This window comes from Vigna unguiculata, chromosome 7 (genome assembly GCF_037176805.1).
Source record: "Vigna unguiculata cultivar grain cowpea cultivar isolate G323 ecotype 2 chromosome 7, ASM3717680v1, whole genome shotgun sequence".
Lineage (NCBI taxonomy): Eukaryota > Viridiplantae > Streptophyta > Magnoliopsida > Fabales > Fabaceae > Vigna > Vigna unguiculata.
The window spans coordinates 12,122,299-12,140,772 of NC_140798.1; the positions used below are offsets into that span (position 1 = coordinate 12,122,299).

Here is an 18,474-nt window from a genome sequence, read left to right on the forward strand (position 1 = left end):
TTATGCATTGATCAAAGACATCTAATAAAAAATGGTTAAGCATAGAAAATTAATTGGTTTCATAGAATTTACTCAAAAGCCATGTTTAGATGATTTGGTATATGATTCTGTAAACAATTTTAAACTGGAAAAACACAATTATTAAACTTGGAGAAAAAAAAAATATAAAAATGAAATCCTTCATCCCATGACTACACCCACTGACCAACAATATCTCTGCATAACATAGGACCACAAATTTTGAATCCCCTTAGGACTTTTTCGAATATTCTGGATCATTCACTGTTATGCATGTTCTGGGAGCCAATATTTTTTTATACACTTGGATTCAAAAAAACGGGGGGAATTGTAAATTAGTAAGGAAAGATAAAATAATAGCTTCATTTCATGCTTGAAAAGTAGCATGCATATACATAAGTTAAAAGCACACAGTTTTTTTATTAACGTAGATGTATTTATTTGAAACTGTAGAAGAGTAAAGTGAAGACAAAGGTGATAAGATTAAAATGTTATAAATATAATAAAGAAATGAATAAAATATGTTTTGTATTTTGGCAACATCACCACTTTTTATAGAATACCCTGCCCTCTTTCCTTGCGGAAGCTCAATTTCCCATAGGCATCTATCTCCATACTCTGACAGACACCAATAGAGAAAACCATCATCACAACAGAGTCACATGAAATGGCCACAAAACAAGTTACTTTGGTTCATGTCGACGATGACTACATTGACATGGAACTGTGTTCCTCCCCCAACTTCTTCTCATACTCCCTCAGTTCTCCACCATCCAATAGAGAGTTTGAATTCCAGATGAGTGAGAAAGAGTCATCAACTTCTCCAGCAGATGATCTCTTCTACAAGGGAAAACTCCTTCCTCTTCACCTTCCCCCTCGTTTGCAAATGGTTCAAAAGCTCATAGAAAACTCCAATGCCAACTTTGAGTATGTGAAAACAGATTCGGCGTTGGAACGCAGAACTTTTCCCATCACCACTGAATCCAACATCTCACCTTCAGAATCACGCCGAGTTAGCAGTGATGTGATCCCAGCTGAATATCCACTTGGGTTGTTTTCTGACATGAACAACCTAATCGGTGATCTTCCCAAGAAGTCTTGGCCCAAGAAACTGAAACAGATGAAGCAGTTCTTGCTCGGTCAGAGACTCAAGGCCTCAAGAGCTTATCTGAAAACTTTGTTCAGCAAATCTGGTTGCTCAGACAAGTTCTGTGCCAGTGCTGCAAGCAACATGGGAGCAGAGAAAACACCATTCAAGTGCAAAGAGTGTCAGAACAAGTACATGAAGGTTGGTAGGAGAAGCCCATTTGAGAGTTTGTATGATAACAAGCAGCACCAGGTAACTTGTGCTGTGATGAAGACCCTTAAAAGAGAGATGCTTGAAGTTGAAGATGATTTCTGTGACCACAGGAGGTCTTTCTCTGGGGTTGCTCATCGACATTGTGCCACCAAGGCTTCATCTTTGTCCACATCTTCATCTGGGTCTTCTTCTTCATCTTCATCTTTTTCTCTCAGCTCAGCTGGGTACTATGATTTGCAACTTTTCAAGAGGAGCATCAGTGCAAATTATGAGTTGGAAAGTTCAGTCGAGGGAGCAATTGCTCATTGCAAACAGTCTCAGCAGCAGTGTAGTTCAAAGAATGGCTCAGATGATAGCAGGATTTGTTCTCAATTCGCTACAAAATTGCACTTGCTGGGAGTTAAAGAATAGCTATACTTTCCACCACAAGAATGTGTTAGCGCAAGTGAGTGTTGAGAAAACCTTGTAAGAGAAGAAATAGGCATTCTCATTTGAAATGCTGTTGCATTTTGGTGGAGTTTACTGTTTGAATGAATAGAGTGGGTTTTCCAGCATTAAGTTGTTCAAAAATAAAATAAGATTCTATACTTCTCTCTCTTATTCTTGTACTTATTGCATATACTTACCCAGATGTTGTAGAACTGAACACCTTAGCAGATGAGTAATTCGTTTGGCCAAAAGTTACTTTCGATTTTTCGAAAGAACTATGCTTATGACTAACGAGCAAGAATTCACCATGAAAAAGTTTCTACATTAGGCATTTACAAGAGTCTTCTCATTTTTACAAAAGGGAACACTGATGGAACAGGATTTACTCTATCGCATTTATATAGAAAACAACTTTCTAGTGAAAAAACTTGATTCACTTTTTGTTATTGTGGTTGATTTATATAATTCACGATATAATTTATAGATTATTTTTCTCTTCGTTGTACTCAGAACATAAACAACTAATACATTAATTATCCACGACTAATGGCTAATTCATTAAGTACTTACGACACTTAATTCATTTAAGTTTATTTTAAACAATTCAGGTTTTCTTTAGGATAAAGTTTTGTTATAATAATGTTAAAAGTGATAAATTATACACCTACACGAATCACGAACCTGTATACTTTCATACCTGTAACACGTATTTGGTATCCATGAATTATATACCCCATCCTCATCTTTGTTGTGAGATGGATTTGGATGGTAGAAAGATAGAGTAGAAGGAAAAAGGATATATATAAATACATAAAAATTGTAATAAGCAATATGATAAAAGAGAAAGTAAGGGATTTGAAAAAAATAAGGTATGATGGAGGTGGAATTATATATATTTTTATTATCCTATTTTTGAAGTTGGTCCAAACTTTTCGAGAACCTGGGCTCTATGGTCAATTTGGAGTATTTGGGACTTAACATACAAAAAGAAAACCTTCAGTCATAAAACCCAATTATGTGCTGTTAATTGACCATTTTTTTTTTTTGTTTTATAATGTAAAAAGTAAGTCCTCTGTTCTGAAACTGACCCTTTTTCCCAAAATAGATTCCCAATGACTGCTTAAGATTATGTGCCATTATTCTTTCAGTGTTCAACAGATAACAAACAGATAGACTGTAGTAGTACTGTATAATTAAAAGTGATGAATGACATTTTTTATTCTCCCACTCTTTCTTTCTATGAAGTTGAAAAAGTAAAAGGTTGCGATGTCAATGAAAACTGACCTGGTTACTAACCAAAAAAATGTGGAAATCATGGTACCTTAATTTTCTCTATAAAGAAGAAAAAGCACAGAAAGTTCGGTGAAATAATATAAAAATGAAATGTCAGTGAAAACTGACCTTGTAACTAACAAAAAAAGCAAAGATTACAATCACAAACAGCCATTTGATGGGAGATAAGCTTAAACACAAACGGAATGGCTTTTATTTTTAAAATGTGAAAATCATGTTACATATGGTACCTGAAAGTTGTTGTTTGGCCACTATATACTTTATTGAGAACTGTCATGATTAGTATTAGTGAATTCCCAGCAAAGCAGCATGGTTGACTGAAGATCAAAGCACAACTAGCTAGTGCAATTATGTTTCCTTGTTGCAATTACCAAAGTACAGTAGTAACAGAAAATGATTATGATCACATAATACATATATAATAACAATTGTTCTCACTACTTTCATTCTCATCAAGTAAATAATTGTACCGAGAGATATAAAACTAACGAGATCTAAGTTCAGCTAAAATAAGATATTGAAATCGAAAATTTTAAAACAGTAAGTTTTGTTAGGTAAACTTAAATGTGTGTAATTGGAAGTTGTATATTAATTGTCTAGGAGATTGCAAAAGGTTGAGAGTGAATCTAGTATTGATTAAGCATGCAATATAGTTCATTAATTATGAGTTAGGTAGTGGTTATATTTAATAAATGTAGTTGAAGAGTCATGTTCAGAGGCCTATAAAAGAATCATGTAGTGCTTCATTGCAAAATACAACAAATCTGAATATAGAGAGTATTTATCTGGAGAGAGACTTGTTTGTCAACTCAAATAAGATATTGAAATCGAAAATTTTAAAATAGTAAGTTTATGGGTCTTAATTTTTTTTTCATTTTCACTTGATATGAGACTTAAACTTACACTTAAATTCTCAACACACTGTAATGTAATGGTCCCAAACTAAGGTAGGCAGCGTTGTGCATATATGTATTCTGAAACCTCATGATCGTATGCATATATGGTTAATTTAGGGTAGATGAAAATGTGTATTCTATAAGTGATATAAAAAACAAAACCTAGTGTACAGCTTTACAGACAGACATTAATCCTTACTAGGCGTGCACTTCTTCCTTTCACTTGATTTTGACTAAACATTAAAATACGCGTACATAGGCCAGAGGGTGGAATCACATGCCCCAAATTTTGAAGTTGCAAGTATACGTGGATGCTGTAGCGCACCAATTATACAAACACATAGAACAAACACAAAGAACAACCACTTCTTTTCCCCACCACCATTTTACTTTTTCTCTCTTCTGTCCATATCTCTAACTTCTCAGGGTTTACCTCATCTAATTAACCAAACCTGATTCCTATGGTTTTTGATTTTGGAAAGGCATTGTGCGTTATTTATGAGAATCCAATCCAGCGAATGAAGACGGAGTGTTTGGGGCACATGCAAAGACACATTGATATGTAGAGTAGCCTATGAATAAGACTGGACCCTTAGGAATAGAGGTGATGGATGTTAATGTTGTAGGGGCCTGTGGTAGGAGCATGTTGATTTGCAGCCTCTTCTTGGACTATTCTACACCTCTTCTTACTCCTTCTAACTAATCTTAATCTATTTTTGGGGCACTCTACAAATTTTCTCAAGCTAAACAAATCACTTTTAAATCTCCCACTCTATCAAAATGAAAATGATTTTTAAACAATTAAATTTTAACAATTGTCTTTAGTTAAAATAAAATCAGGCATCAAATCCATATATTTAAAAGGAAAAGGAAATCAAAATTAAAATGGCTAATTCTAAGTTGTTTTACCAAACTATTTTAAATAAAAATAATTAATAGTAATATGATAAAAAGTCATTAAAACTAATTTTACAGACTAAATTAATATATATATTATTGACTAAGTTATTTATTATTTTACAAATAAAAAATTATTAGTATCTAATATTATCTCTATTATAAATAAAATATTATAATTAATTTGTGAAATAAATTCTAAATTAATTTTTAATATTGACTACTGAGATTTGTTCTTTTGAATTAGTGTCTAAATTTAATAACAATAAGTAATTAAAACATGATTAACTAATGGTAAAGATCAATTTAGAATTTAATTCATAAATAAATTTAATATTTTTATTAATAATAGAGACTATTTTAAATATTAATAACATGTCTAAATTTTTTAATAATTAGTTATTTTTTGTTCATAAAATATGTTTGTATTTAATAATTTTTTTAAATAATATCATTTTTGTGTGTAAAGTTTTGAAATTATATTGAAATCTTAGACGTGTTAGTCTATTATTCCATGGGAAATTTCTATATAAACACCATTAAAGTTTTCCGCTCTTACCTAACACCTAATAAAAGCTAAAACTTTAACTTTTGTAATTAGCTGCTTTTAAATTATTTTATATTTAAAAAAAAAATAGTTTTACTAGTATTGTGTATGCGTAGAGGAGAGTCTCCATCTATCATCACCCTTATTCTATTCAAGGGTAAGTCTAGTCGTTTGTTTAAAAAAAAAGAAAACAAAAACTTAAATATATGTTTTCACGCTTAACTTTGAGAGGAGTGCGAGTATGACTAGCTTTCCTTTTTAGAGTAAACTACATTCGTATTCTAGAAATTAAAAAAAAAATATATTACATTTTCTTATTTCATTTAAACCCCATCTCTTAAATTTTAAAATTATTACATTTATACTTTCTAATAAGAAATCATTATAATAGTTAAAAAAGAAATATATTTGTAATTTAAGAAAACCTTAGAATGTGACAATATAATATATATTAACTTTTTATTATATTATTATATGATAAACATTCATTGGGTTTACTAGAGTTCTTCTTTTGAATTATGATTTTTTTTTTATAATTTGAATTCGATATATAGATGAAAGAATATAAACACATATCTATTAATGTAATTGATAGGTTTTATTTTAAAATGTATGAAAAAGGTTAAAGACAATTGTTAATTACGTCTCACCAAATTTATCACTAACATTTATAATATATATATATATATATATATATATATATATATATATCCAAATTATAAAAGTTCTCATTAAAAAACGTACAAAATATGTTACAACATAAAAACTCATTATAATCTTTTAGAAACCTTTTCACTTTTAATGGCATCTAGAATAATATGTATACTAAATATTATAGTAAAGTGATTTGTTGGCGTACAAAAAATGATTATAGCAATAACATATACAGACCCTAAACTCTACGTACTGTTCAAGAAAGTTCACTAGGATAGGGTGATCCGTTAGCGGTCCGATAGTGGGTGAAACAAAATGTTCAAAAAATCTCGCTAGGATAGGCTTTTCTTTTAAAAAAAAAATGGCTTTGATACCATGTTAGAAGTGAGTTTTAAGCCTAACTCAACAACACCAAACCAGCTTGTAAGATAAGGATTACACTTACTTATATATTGTGAATTGACCTTATCTCTAGTCGATGTGGGACTTCCTACAGTCACTTATCCAAGGGCAAACCTCATATATGTATAAATCATATACATGTATATAAGCGATTCATCGAAGATTCCTCACGCACGAAGGATCACCCAAAAAGGACATGTGTCGACATGCAAGCATCCTGATGTATCTCAACATGAACCATATTACCTATTCACAATGTATCACATTTTATACACCATATCATAAATGAAACATGTATCATAGAATAAATCATCATTGAAGAACCAACAATGATATAACATTATCATGATCTATTGCCACATGAGCAAGCTTTTATCACTTTAGCAACCTCATCGATATATACACAAGGTATCATCCATTTCTTGTGAATGACACCATGGTTGATTGAGTGAAATGTAATCCTAGAGCAACATCCTTCCAAGAATATCTTTACTCCAACACTTAGCTACTTCAAAGTGTTGGCCATAACGCTGAAGCGATAATGCTTCAAAAATATCTTACAAGTTCTAGGAGAGACTACTATTATAAGGTGCTTAAGCGCCCAAGCATGGCTCATGTACTAGCACACATTTAAGACGTGTACACCAACTTTTCCATGCAATATCAAAAAATTATAATAATTAGGAGATATACAAAATTCATGATGGTTTATTAATTGTTTAATTCAAATGAGTTATTTTATTTAAAAGTTTTTTATAATAGGTAAAGTGATTTATTATTTAATTTAAAGATTTGTTTTATTAGAAATAAGATTTGGTGAATAATTATTCAATTGAAAAGATATTGGATATTGTTATATATAATTATATATTGTTAGATATTATGAGATATTCTTGGAAATTATTATATATTATTATATAGTTATATATTATGAGATATCCTTACATATTGTTAGTTCTAATGAGATATTATTGGATATTGTTATATATTATTATATATAGTTAGAAATTACGAGACATCCTTAAATATTGTTAGACATTATGAGATATTCTTATATATTTTTATATATCATTGTTAGATATTAATAAATGGGAATAAAATGATGCATTTCCCTTAGAGATGTTAGGTTTATAGATATAGGACGACAATGATTAGGGGAGGAACTTTAATACACTAGTGCAGAAAACATATTTTATGACAAGTAAAAAGGACCTATTATGATAGGTATTCTGGCGTCATAGTTTTAGGAGTTATAGAAAATGCGTTCTTTCTATGACATCGTGAAAACCTATCATAGTAAGTCCAATTTATTATGAGAGGTATACTTGGACCAATCATAGTAAGTTTAAAGTAACTATGACAATTCATAAGTTAGATTTTCTTTTTATATTTTGTTTGGTTTTATCATTTTCATCTCTATTCAATTCATCTGCATATCACCAGAACAAACAATTCTCAAGTAAATCAATTCTATATAGTTAAGTTATCCAACAAACTTTAAAACATGAAATTGTATACATAAACCTACAATACTCTTACAAATATTCTCCAAAAGATTGCACAATACTATAAGCCTAAGATTTCTAAAAGTTATCAGCAACACTCAAAAGGAAGAAAGGAAGACCACTTGGTTATAATTTCTTCCATCTCTCTATCTTCTAATTGGAATGAATCATTGAACAACTACAACAAAAATAATAAAGTTAAATAGTATAAGTATTTGAATTATCTACAACTAGCACATCTTCATATAAAACACAAAGAATGTATCTCTATTATGAATCCAATGTCTATGCATATGTATCAATTCATCCGGTAATAGTTGACCATACTAGTTAGATGTTTCAGATACAATTGTAATAAAAGAAATTAATTATGTAAGGCAAAATAGGATTATTACCTAATAAAGTGATGGTAGGAAAAACCTAAAAATGTAGTAATGTGTTTTAAAAATATTAACTTTAAGGATTTCAATTGTTTCTAAGATTAAATTTCAGCTATAATAGCTGAAATTTGTTAAGGTTTTTTCTTAAGAATTAAGCTGTTTTTTATGAGTGTGATTTTATTCCTCATCACTTTTTTTCCTTTCAACTTCATACATGCTCCTTTTACATAAAAGTTGATATCTTTGTTCCAAACAGATTTAATTTTCTTAAAACTATTTATGAACAAATGTAGTCCAGAGAAAACTTATTATGAATTCTTATTGTTATGGTATCGTAGCATGCGGAAGGAAGCACAAGATCGTGACAATTGGAAATTAAAGAGAAGTAAGTAAGAGAGCAAGAGAAATAACACACAAGAATTTACGTGGAAAACCTCTTTTAAATGTAAGAGGAAAAACCACAGGATGATAACGAACAAAGTTCCACTATGAAAAGAAGAGTACAAAGCTCGTGAATGGGAACAAGAATCCTCACCAAAATACACTCAAGTGTATATTACAAAGTGTGTCTCTCTAAATGCTTTTCTATATATTCTTTTTCAAGTCATGGAGATGTTATTTATAGGCTTCAAAATTGAACCAATTAATAAGTTGTATGAAAAGTCTTTAGAAATTGCACTCATAAATAGGCCATATGAAAAGTCTTCAAAACTTAACTAGTAAATATGTCATATGAAGAGTCTTCAAAACTTAAGCAAAGTAATGATTAATAATTAGTGCTTAAGTAACGTATGATATTAGAAATTGAATGAAAACCACATATTCTAACACTTATTATGATTGATTATAAAAAAATTTAAGGCTTAAATAGTCATTTGGTCGTAGTTTTGGTCAAGTTTTTTCACTTTGGTCCTATTTTTTAAATTGTTTTCATTTTGGTCCTACCTTTTGTTAATTTCTTTCAATTAAATCATTTTTCTTAACTCCGTCTAAATAGTTAACGAAATAGTGGCCAGTGTGGTTCGTTTATGTGATGTGGAACACTGCTCAATGACGTGTCTATTATTTTACTGTGTTGGCATTTTAATTTTAATTACAGAGTTTGGGGTTTATAATTGGCAGAATTGGGTTTAGGGATTTATTCGTGGAATTGGGGATTTGTTTTCAATTGTGGATTTGAGATCAATTGTTGCCATCAACTATTGACACTGATCTTTGAAGATTTGTTCGTAGATTATGGTTAATCATTACTAGTTGTGGGGGGGTGTGGTTCATCTTCACAAACCTACCATTGTTCAAAATCAAGACGGTAATTAGGAAAGCCTTGTGCAACTGTAACTTCGCCTATTTTATTATTGATTTGGCATTTGAATGCAAGTTGTTCGCTTATGTTTAGATTGATTGCTCGTTCAGATATGATATTCAACGGATCCAAATAGAGATCAAAGCTAGTCAGAGAATGAGAACCCTTTTCGATTGTAAAAGAGTATGAAAATAAATAAACGAATCAACGTGAGAGAGAATGCGAACAGGATACTGGAGATTTACCTTGAAATAAGTTATTTTAATGTAGATTACATCAATATATTTGGCATACTATATGTAAAGCATGAGTGACGATCATTTGGATTCTTGAATGTAGATGGTTAGGACTCTCTAGGTATAGAAAGAAAACATTCAATTCAGATGGCAGCAATTGATCTCAAATCCCAATTGGAAAGAAATCCCCAATTCGATGAACAAATCCCCAATTCCACGAACAAATCCCTAATCCCAATTCTGCCAATTATAAATCCTAAACTCTGTAATTAAAATTAAAATTCTAGCACAGTAAAATAACAGACACGTCACTGAACAGTGTTCCACGTCACATAAATGAACCACACTGGCCACTGTTCCGTTAACTATTTAGACGGAGTTAAGAAAAAAGATTTAATTGAAAGAAATTAACGAAAGGTAGGACCAAATTGAAAAGAATTTCAAAAGGAAGACCAAAGTGAAAAAACTTGATCAAAACTAGGACCAAATGACTATTTAAGCTAAAATTTAATTTCACAATTATCCTATACCATTGAAAAGTTTATTTGGTTGCGATTACCCCTTACTGCGTTAGTAGCAACCTCATTTTGAAGTTGTCTTATTGCAACATTTAGGGTGATGACTACTGATATGGCTAAAGTAGAATATATATATATATATATAAATATATATCATATATATATATATATATATATATATATATATATATATATATATATAAGTGAGATTTAAACACCTTAAATGTTCATTTTGAAATATTAATTTAAACCCAAACCAACATTCTAAGATGGTAATTGTTACATTTACATAAATAAGGATCATATCTTTATAATTACATATATTAGGATCATATTTTTATAATATCTTTGTAACAAAGAATATCATTTGATATCATTAAATCTATAACAAGTGCTAATGGTATAAAACAACAAACAAGTAAATGTAAATATTAACTAAGCAGAGTTAAGAGAAAAAGTTGTCAAATTACCTTATTTTCGTTCACTAAGTTCCATAATATGGAATCTACAGATGCAAAACCAGCGGCATAGCTGCTTAACAATATACACAAGACTTGTTATCCATAGAAACATACTCAATCAAATCCAATTCTTTAACTTGTTTCATTCTCGTAATTTGCAAATTATGCATTTCTTTTTCATATTCCAGATATCATATTGCTTTCCTCCTTGCACATATTGTTTCACCACAACATAACTCCATTCTACACTAGATATGCCCACACACAAATTCCAAAACCTATGCAAAAAAAGCAAAACGAAAAAGCGAACATTAAATTCAAAATTGGAGGAGAAAAAACCAAGTCTTGCTGGGAAAGTGGAAGCCACGCGACTATCATCAACAATGCTCAAACCCATCCACAGTTTCAAGCGACAACGTGGTGGATGGTACAACGTCATTGGTCGGGATTGGTGCATCAACGTTGGCGAATGAAGAAGCTCCGGTTGTGACCAATAGGTCTTGCGGTGTTTATGAGTGGAGCACGGTGGCGACGAAAGAAGTCGTGGTGGCTGGCAAGCGAACATGCAACAATAGTTACGGAGGCAAGAAACCCTCACGCGGGAGAGATAAATAAAAAGAGGAAGGCGTTGTCAGCGTTGGCGTGGCTTCAAGTAGTTGTCGACGTCATCGTTGGTGGTTGGGAGTTGCAACACGGATGTCTTTGTGGATGTATGGTTTGCATGAGAAAAGAGAGATTGAAAACCCTAGCGCCATTAGTCTCACGTGAGGTTCTGTCGTCGGTGCTGATTGCAAGTGTGACGGAGATGGATTGGAGATTTGGGATTACTACACGAGAATGGATTATTGTAGCACGCACAAAATAGATTAGGGATTGTTGTTGCGATAATGGAAAGCCAACAATGAGGCTACGCGAACGACGAGGGCACCCGAGGGATTGCTGTTGTTGCGAGTGAAGAAGAAGACGTAAGAATGGAAGACGTGGGCAGATGATGGAAGATGAGAACACCAGAGGATAAAATTGAGGGTGGACTGCTTGCCAGAATGCGAAAAAGAGGGATTAAAACTTACTATGACAAATATTTGAACAATTAATATAATAATTTTTCATTATAATTAATTTTGTGTCACTATATTTCATTTACTATGACTGGTGTAGGTCACCTTGTCATAATAAATCTACCCTCTTTACTTATTATGTTAGGTAGTGTTTTACCTGTCATAATAATTTTTTTTATAATTACATTTATACCACCACGTTTCATTTATTATGATAGGTTCATTGTATCTGTCATAATAAATTTATGTTTTTTACTTATTATGTTAGATTTCCTTTTATCTGTCATAATAATTATTATTATGATAGATGAGACTATATCCGTCATAATAATTCGTCATAGATTCATCTTTTCCATTAGTGATAGAAAGCTGACAAAGTCAAGGAAAAAGGTGGAATGTTTTAAATGGTGGGTTTCGTAGGGGAAAAAGAAAGAAGTTAAAAGTAATAGGAAGAGGAAGTTAACATTCTTGTTTTCTTTCTTGTCATTTTGCTTGTTGACTTTGGAAGTGAAAAGTAAAAGGTAGAGGAAGCTAATATTCTTGTTTTCTTTCTTGCCATTTTGTTTGTTGACTTTGTTTCTTGTTTTTTTGTTTGTATAAGTGTGGATATGATGACGTTGGGTTTTCGGTGGTTTTGTATGTTACTATGTTCATTTTTATCAATGTATATATGACTATGTATGTGAGGTATGGTTATATGAATAATGTGTTGTGCATGTGGACTCTAGTGAAGAGTTATGAGTATGATACTCTTTAACTATTTATACATTTTGTATAAAAAAATAGAATGCAATAATATAAAATGTTTTTATTTGGATTAGTAGTCATACTTTCAAAAATATTCATGCATATATTAAGAATTATCATAATAAAAACTAGTGACGTATCTTCAACTAATATCTTGGGGTTGCCAAAATTTTGGTTGAATTACTTTTTTAGTCCATTTTTTAGTCTAAAAATGTCAAGTTGATTTTTTCTAGGTTTTTTTTAGTCTCAATTTGGTCCCGATTTTTAAAAATTGATGCAATTTGATCATTTTTGTTAAATTTTTTGAAGTGAAGCAAGTATTTTTCATCAAAATTGACACTAGGATTATATCAGTTACACTAACAAAGCAAATCATCCTCATTCACAACTTCAATTTTGATGAAAAACATTGATTTGATTCAAGAAATTTAACAAAAATTGACAAAATTGCATCCTTTTTTCAACAATCAGAATTAAATTAAGACTAAAAAACACTGAAAGAACAACATGATATTTTTGAATGAAAAAGTAATTTTAATTTTTTTATATAAATAGTAAAACATTGTATTTAATTTTTTTATGATAATAAAAAAAAGAAAACTATAATTATTGTTATTATTATAATTATAAAATTAAATATAAGTAACTTTGTACAGTTTATAATAATTAATTTTCATTTATAATAATTAATTTTTTTAAAATATAATCAAATAAAAAAATTGTGAAATTAAAAAAATCACTAAAAGATAATGTTAATAAAATAATTATTTTTATTTCAAAAACATTTAAAAGGTAAAATTTAAATTAAATATAAAAAAATTCTTTATATATAGATATAAATATTTAAATTTTTTTAGAATATTAAATATGTAAAATATATTCAAAATATTTAATTTTTAAAAAATATATTTAAAATTATATAAATCTGGAAAAAAAAATTGGGGAGACCATGGCCCCCTTTAGTCATTACTATGTTCCGTCATTGATAAACACACAACACAACCAAATACAAGACTTAACTAACAATAAATATTTATATCCTTCTATAGTTAAAGATAACAACATATCACACTATCATATCATCCAAAAAAACTTATGATTAAATTATATTTTATGCATAAATAATTATTGAAATCGTCAATTATTTTTCATATGACAAAAAAGTAATTTAATATCTTTTATAATATTTATATTAAATAAGTCACATCAGAGACTAACATCTGACCCATAAGAAATAATACTACTAAGTGTTTAGGTCAAGGTAGTTCCTTACACCTACTATTCAAAGTCAGATGTAAAACCCCTTTTCAACATCTCACTTCCTCATAACTTAATCTATATTATTTAAATTATTAGAGATTAGGATAACTATTTTTCTCAATGGGTTCATTTACTTGATACTCGACTCACAACTAGGTTGGAATATCATCCCAAATATTTAGCTTTTCTCATCAAATCACAACATATTATACAATTTCATACAATCATTCCATTGTTAAAAGAAACATCAATCAATGACAAACTTATCAACTTCTTAAATTAAAGAAAGCACCGATCATCATCTCTTTATTGCTTTAGTGAGACAATTTTGGTGAAGAAATCTAACTCACCAAAACAATGGTAAAGTTATTGGTTATTCTTTGCTCTGGTTGTGATCCCACTACATAAGCAATATGCAATATCACTTGAGCAACTTAAGTATTGCATGAGCAATATGGCTCCAAAGGTGATGTGAGTTATTAATCCCTTTCACTTGGGCATTAAAAAATTGCATTTGAACAAAGGGGATTACCAAAGTTACTAACTTCTGTTGCTTAAGAAATGGAAGCTCCAAAAAGGAGAGAAAACGTATTGAAATATTGTCAATACAACATTGTGAAGTGATATTCGGTTGAGCGAAATCATTGAAAATCCTTCACTGTGTGAAATGAACCCTGCGAGTGTTATTGTAACTCTCTTACGTGAGAGATCAATTGATTTTAATTGTGAGTTCTTGATATCATCAAGAGATTGATACAAAATACATGGAGAAGTTAAACTCGTTGTAACTTAGAGATGTTTGTACTCGTATTCTTGAAGAGCATAAACTCTTACCTAGAGAGGAGTGACTCGTTTTAACTTGGAGAGTTTCTCATTACTAGTCAAATGTTTTGACAAGTAAATTTTTTAAGCATGTGGCTTAATAGAATAGATGTAGCCTCATGTGGAGGTGAACCAATATAAATTCTTGTGTGTATTCTTCTTTTCCCTACTTCTTACTTTAGTTATATTTATTGTAATATGTTTGCGAGACGAAATCTTCAAATATGTACATGCTTTATTCAACTTTCCCCTTCTAACACCACTCTGCACTAACAATTCAATTGTCCTTATTTAATATATTTGTCACTACTAATAGAAAAAATCAATCTTCTACTTTGATTCATATCGAAATTGTGTTTGATTAATTGCGAATGGTCTTTTAATATACAACATTTAACTTCAACAACATATAAATAATATCCATTAAAAAAATAATAGAAACTAAAAATTATAACAAATAAAACTAGGAATCATTATTACAAATAAGTTAAATTTTCAAAATCGTCTCAATAATCATATAATATCGAGTATTTTAGTAATTTTAACTATTTGTCAAATTTGAATTATTGTGATAATTTATCTTTTGCCTAATCAATTTGGGATTAATGAAAGTAAATTTATTACTAGGTTTGAAAAAATGAAATATTTATCGGTTGTGCTTGGGTAACCTTGACTCTTGACCTTGTCATCAAATTCATTGTTTCCAAAAGTTTTTCTTACAAAATAAAGTATTTCATTATTAAAGAGTACGCAATTAAGGATGTAAAAAAAAATCGTACCCACAAGTATTCGCGGATAAAACCTGCATAGGGTAGAAAAATAGATATTGAAAATGTATACCCGGGGTAATGGGTACGGATATTTTTTATACCCACATGTTGACGGGATAGGTACGGGTATCATAGTATCCGTACTTATGGCTCGTACTCGCTATACTCTAATTTAAATTTTAAAAAATTATTCAAACATTAGCACATTGATTTTGAATGGGTTATTTTTTATCAATTGGTTTTAAACAATCTTCATTTATTTGTAAATTGTCATTCAACACTATTTATACGAGTTATTTTCACTTTGTTTGAAATTTATAAAAGTTATGCATTATATTTTTATTTGAATTTATGGTTAAATTTTTTTATTAAATATTAAAAATTTCTTTTGTAAATATTCGCAGATATCCGTGAATATTAAAAAATACGCGGGTACCCACATAACGGATACTCATATAGATATGTGTACAAGTATGGAACGAATATTTATCTAACAGATAAAATATGAAAGAACTACTACTTGTACCTTACCCGTCCCGTTAACATATCAATATTATTTGTTCACATGTAAAATAAATATGATGCATTAAAAGAACCCACACTATTATGTGACTAAATAGAGAATGCACTCCCATAATTTAATATAAATATTAAATATCACCATTAAATTTAATTTACAACCATATATATATATATTTATTAGTGTGTGCTGTTTTTATTTTATTTTATGTGTGTAAAAGTGGAGTGTCAATATTTTCGTCCAAGAAAAGAACAAAACGATAGAAGTATATAGAATCTATTGTAAGATTTGCAACATAACCAACAAAACAATAAAAGTGTCATATCCAACGCATCTCCAACAACTCCCACAAAGAAACAAATAATAAAAAGTAAATCTGACATGATATGACATTAATTTTTTATGAAGCGAACAGTGAATTTCATTAAAAGGTATGAGTATCCCTGATGATGTAGCACCCTATCATTTACCACGTTATTTCACGTGTGTGTCCAAATTGATAAATACATTATAAGTATGTATATCAAACAAAACAAAAACAACATCTTCAATATCTTACTTCCATTATTCTTTGTTATCCTCCCACAAACTGTTGCATCCTTTTGTTACACTCACTTAAACTAGTTTATCTTCTTAATTACCCAACATTTTGAGAATAATACATGATCGTAGAGATTCATCTAAAAAGAATAAGAAAACTATGAACTCTATACTCCATGTTTAGAATTGTATCTGATTGCACTTATTCTGACGCATGACATTAATTTTAAAAGGGTTAAATATGTTTTTGGTCTCTTAAGTTTTAGTGAAATTTGGAATTAATCCCTCATCAAAACTTTTGACCAATTTAATCCTTCATCTTTCAAAATGCATAAATTTAGTCATTTTAACCAAATTTTGTTAAGTTTATCTGACGTTTCAAACGCATTTCATTATAGTATTTAAATTATTTACACTGTTTGACACATCTTTGCTTCCATGTTAACTTAAATACTATCATAAAATGTGTTTGACACTGCTTGACACTGCTTGACACTGTTTGAAATGTCAAATAAACTTAACAAAATTTGGTTAAAAGGACTAAATTCATGCATTTTGAAAGATGAAGGACTAAATTGGTATAAAGTTTTGATGAGGGACTAATTCCAAAATTTACTGAAACTTGAGGGACCAAAAACATATTTAACCCATTTTAAAATTGTGATAATGAGAGGTATGTGCGGTACAATTTCGTTTAATTTTTTTAATGTATTTGAATCAAATTTAAGATTTATCTTTAATTCAATTTAATTTAATTTAAAAATAAAAAAATATTTTAACCAAACATAATATTTGTATAACCAAATAAATTAACTTTTTATGATTTCGTTTAAATAAATTTGGAGTTATTAATTATTAATTTGTTTTTTAAAGATGCATAATAATTTATCTTATACATACTTAGAAAAATATTAGTATGATACAAATACTAATAATACAGAGATTAACGCTTTAAAAATATCATGTTATAATAATTAATTGAGAACTCAAGTCAAGAGAGCCTTCAAACACTTTAATGATAAACATGGAATAACACGTATTTCTTAGGATCCTTTTAATTATGTTGTTTACCCACTTGAATTAGAATTATATTGTGAATATATAGTAATTAAAGTGTGTGTGTGTGTGTTTTTTTTATAGTAATTAAATGTTATATTATGATAAATATGATAAATAAAATAGGTAATATAATAAAATTTAAACCATTGTTTGTTTTAATATGAAGAATACAATTGAACTCTCAGTTATAAAATAAATATCTAAGTTTATATATAATAAAAACATGCTATTTTAATTAATTATCGATTTTTAGATTGATTTTAGATTATCTTTTTGAATTGATTTGATTTTAAAAACCTTATGTACCAAACTAATATGAACAACGATAAAACAAAACGCACTGTATATTTGAACGAATTTCTCCTTAAATTTTCTTTTAAAAAGTGAGAGAAAATAATAATAACCAGCTTCTCGAAAACCTAAAACCAATTAATTTCAAAAACAATGGAAACTATGTCGAATTGTATTATATGTATTATGTATTATGTGAAACTCCATATATACAAAAGTTTAAAAACAACTAATGGTATAATGTCCCATTTAATTTATATAAGCAACTAAAGGAAATGCTACACGTAGATAGTAAAATAACGCAGTCCCGGGATCTTAACGTCACCCCTACAAAAACTAGGCACACCACGATATCAACAGGAAACAGTTGAAAGATCAATAGATGAAGTAGTGTACTAAGCATAAATAATACATGGGCCCAAACCCTAAAGAAAAACCCATCAAGAAATAAGATCCAGTCAACGCGGACTATACAGTAGACCTATCACCACCCTGTTGTTCACGGGTGTTCCTCGCATCTGCTCACACCAACGAGTTGATGATCATCACAAAAGAGAGTACCACACAG

General features: G+C 29.6%; 1 protein-coding gene across 1 annotated transcript; it reads left to right on the forward strand.

The window, feature by feature from the left end:
* Window positions 1–589: 589 nt before the first annotated feature.
* LOC114192385 (putative membrane-associated kinase regulator 4) lies at window positions 590–1,905 on the forward strand. The gene has a single exon (XM_028082091.2). The coding sequence runs from the start codon at window positions 686–688 to the stop codon at window positions 1,727–1,729; it is 1,044 nt and encodes a 347-aa protein (XP_027937892.1). The 5' UTR covers window positions 590–685; the 3' UTR covers window positions 1,730–1,905.
* Window positions 1,906–18,474: the final 16,569 nt, after the last annotated feature.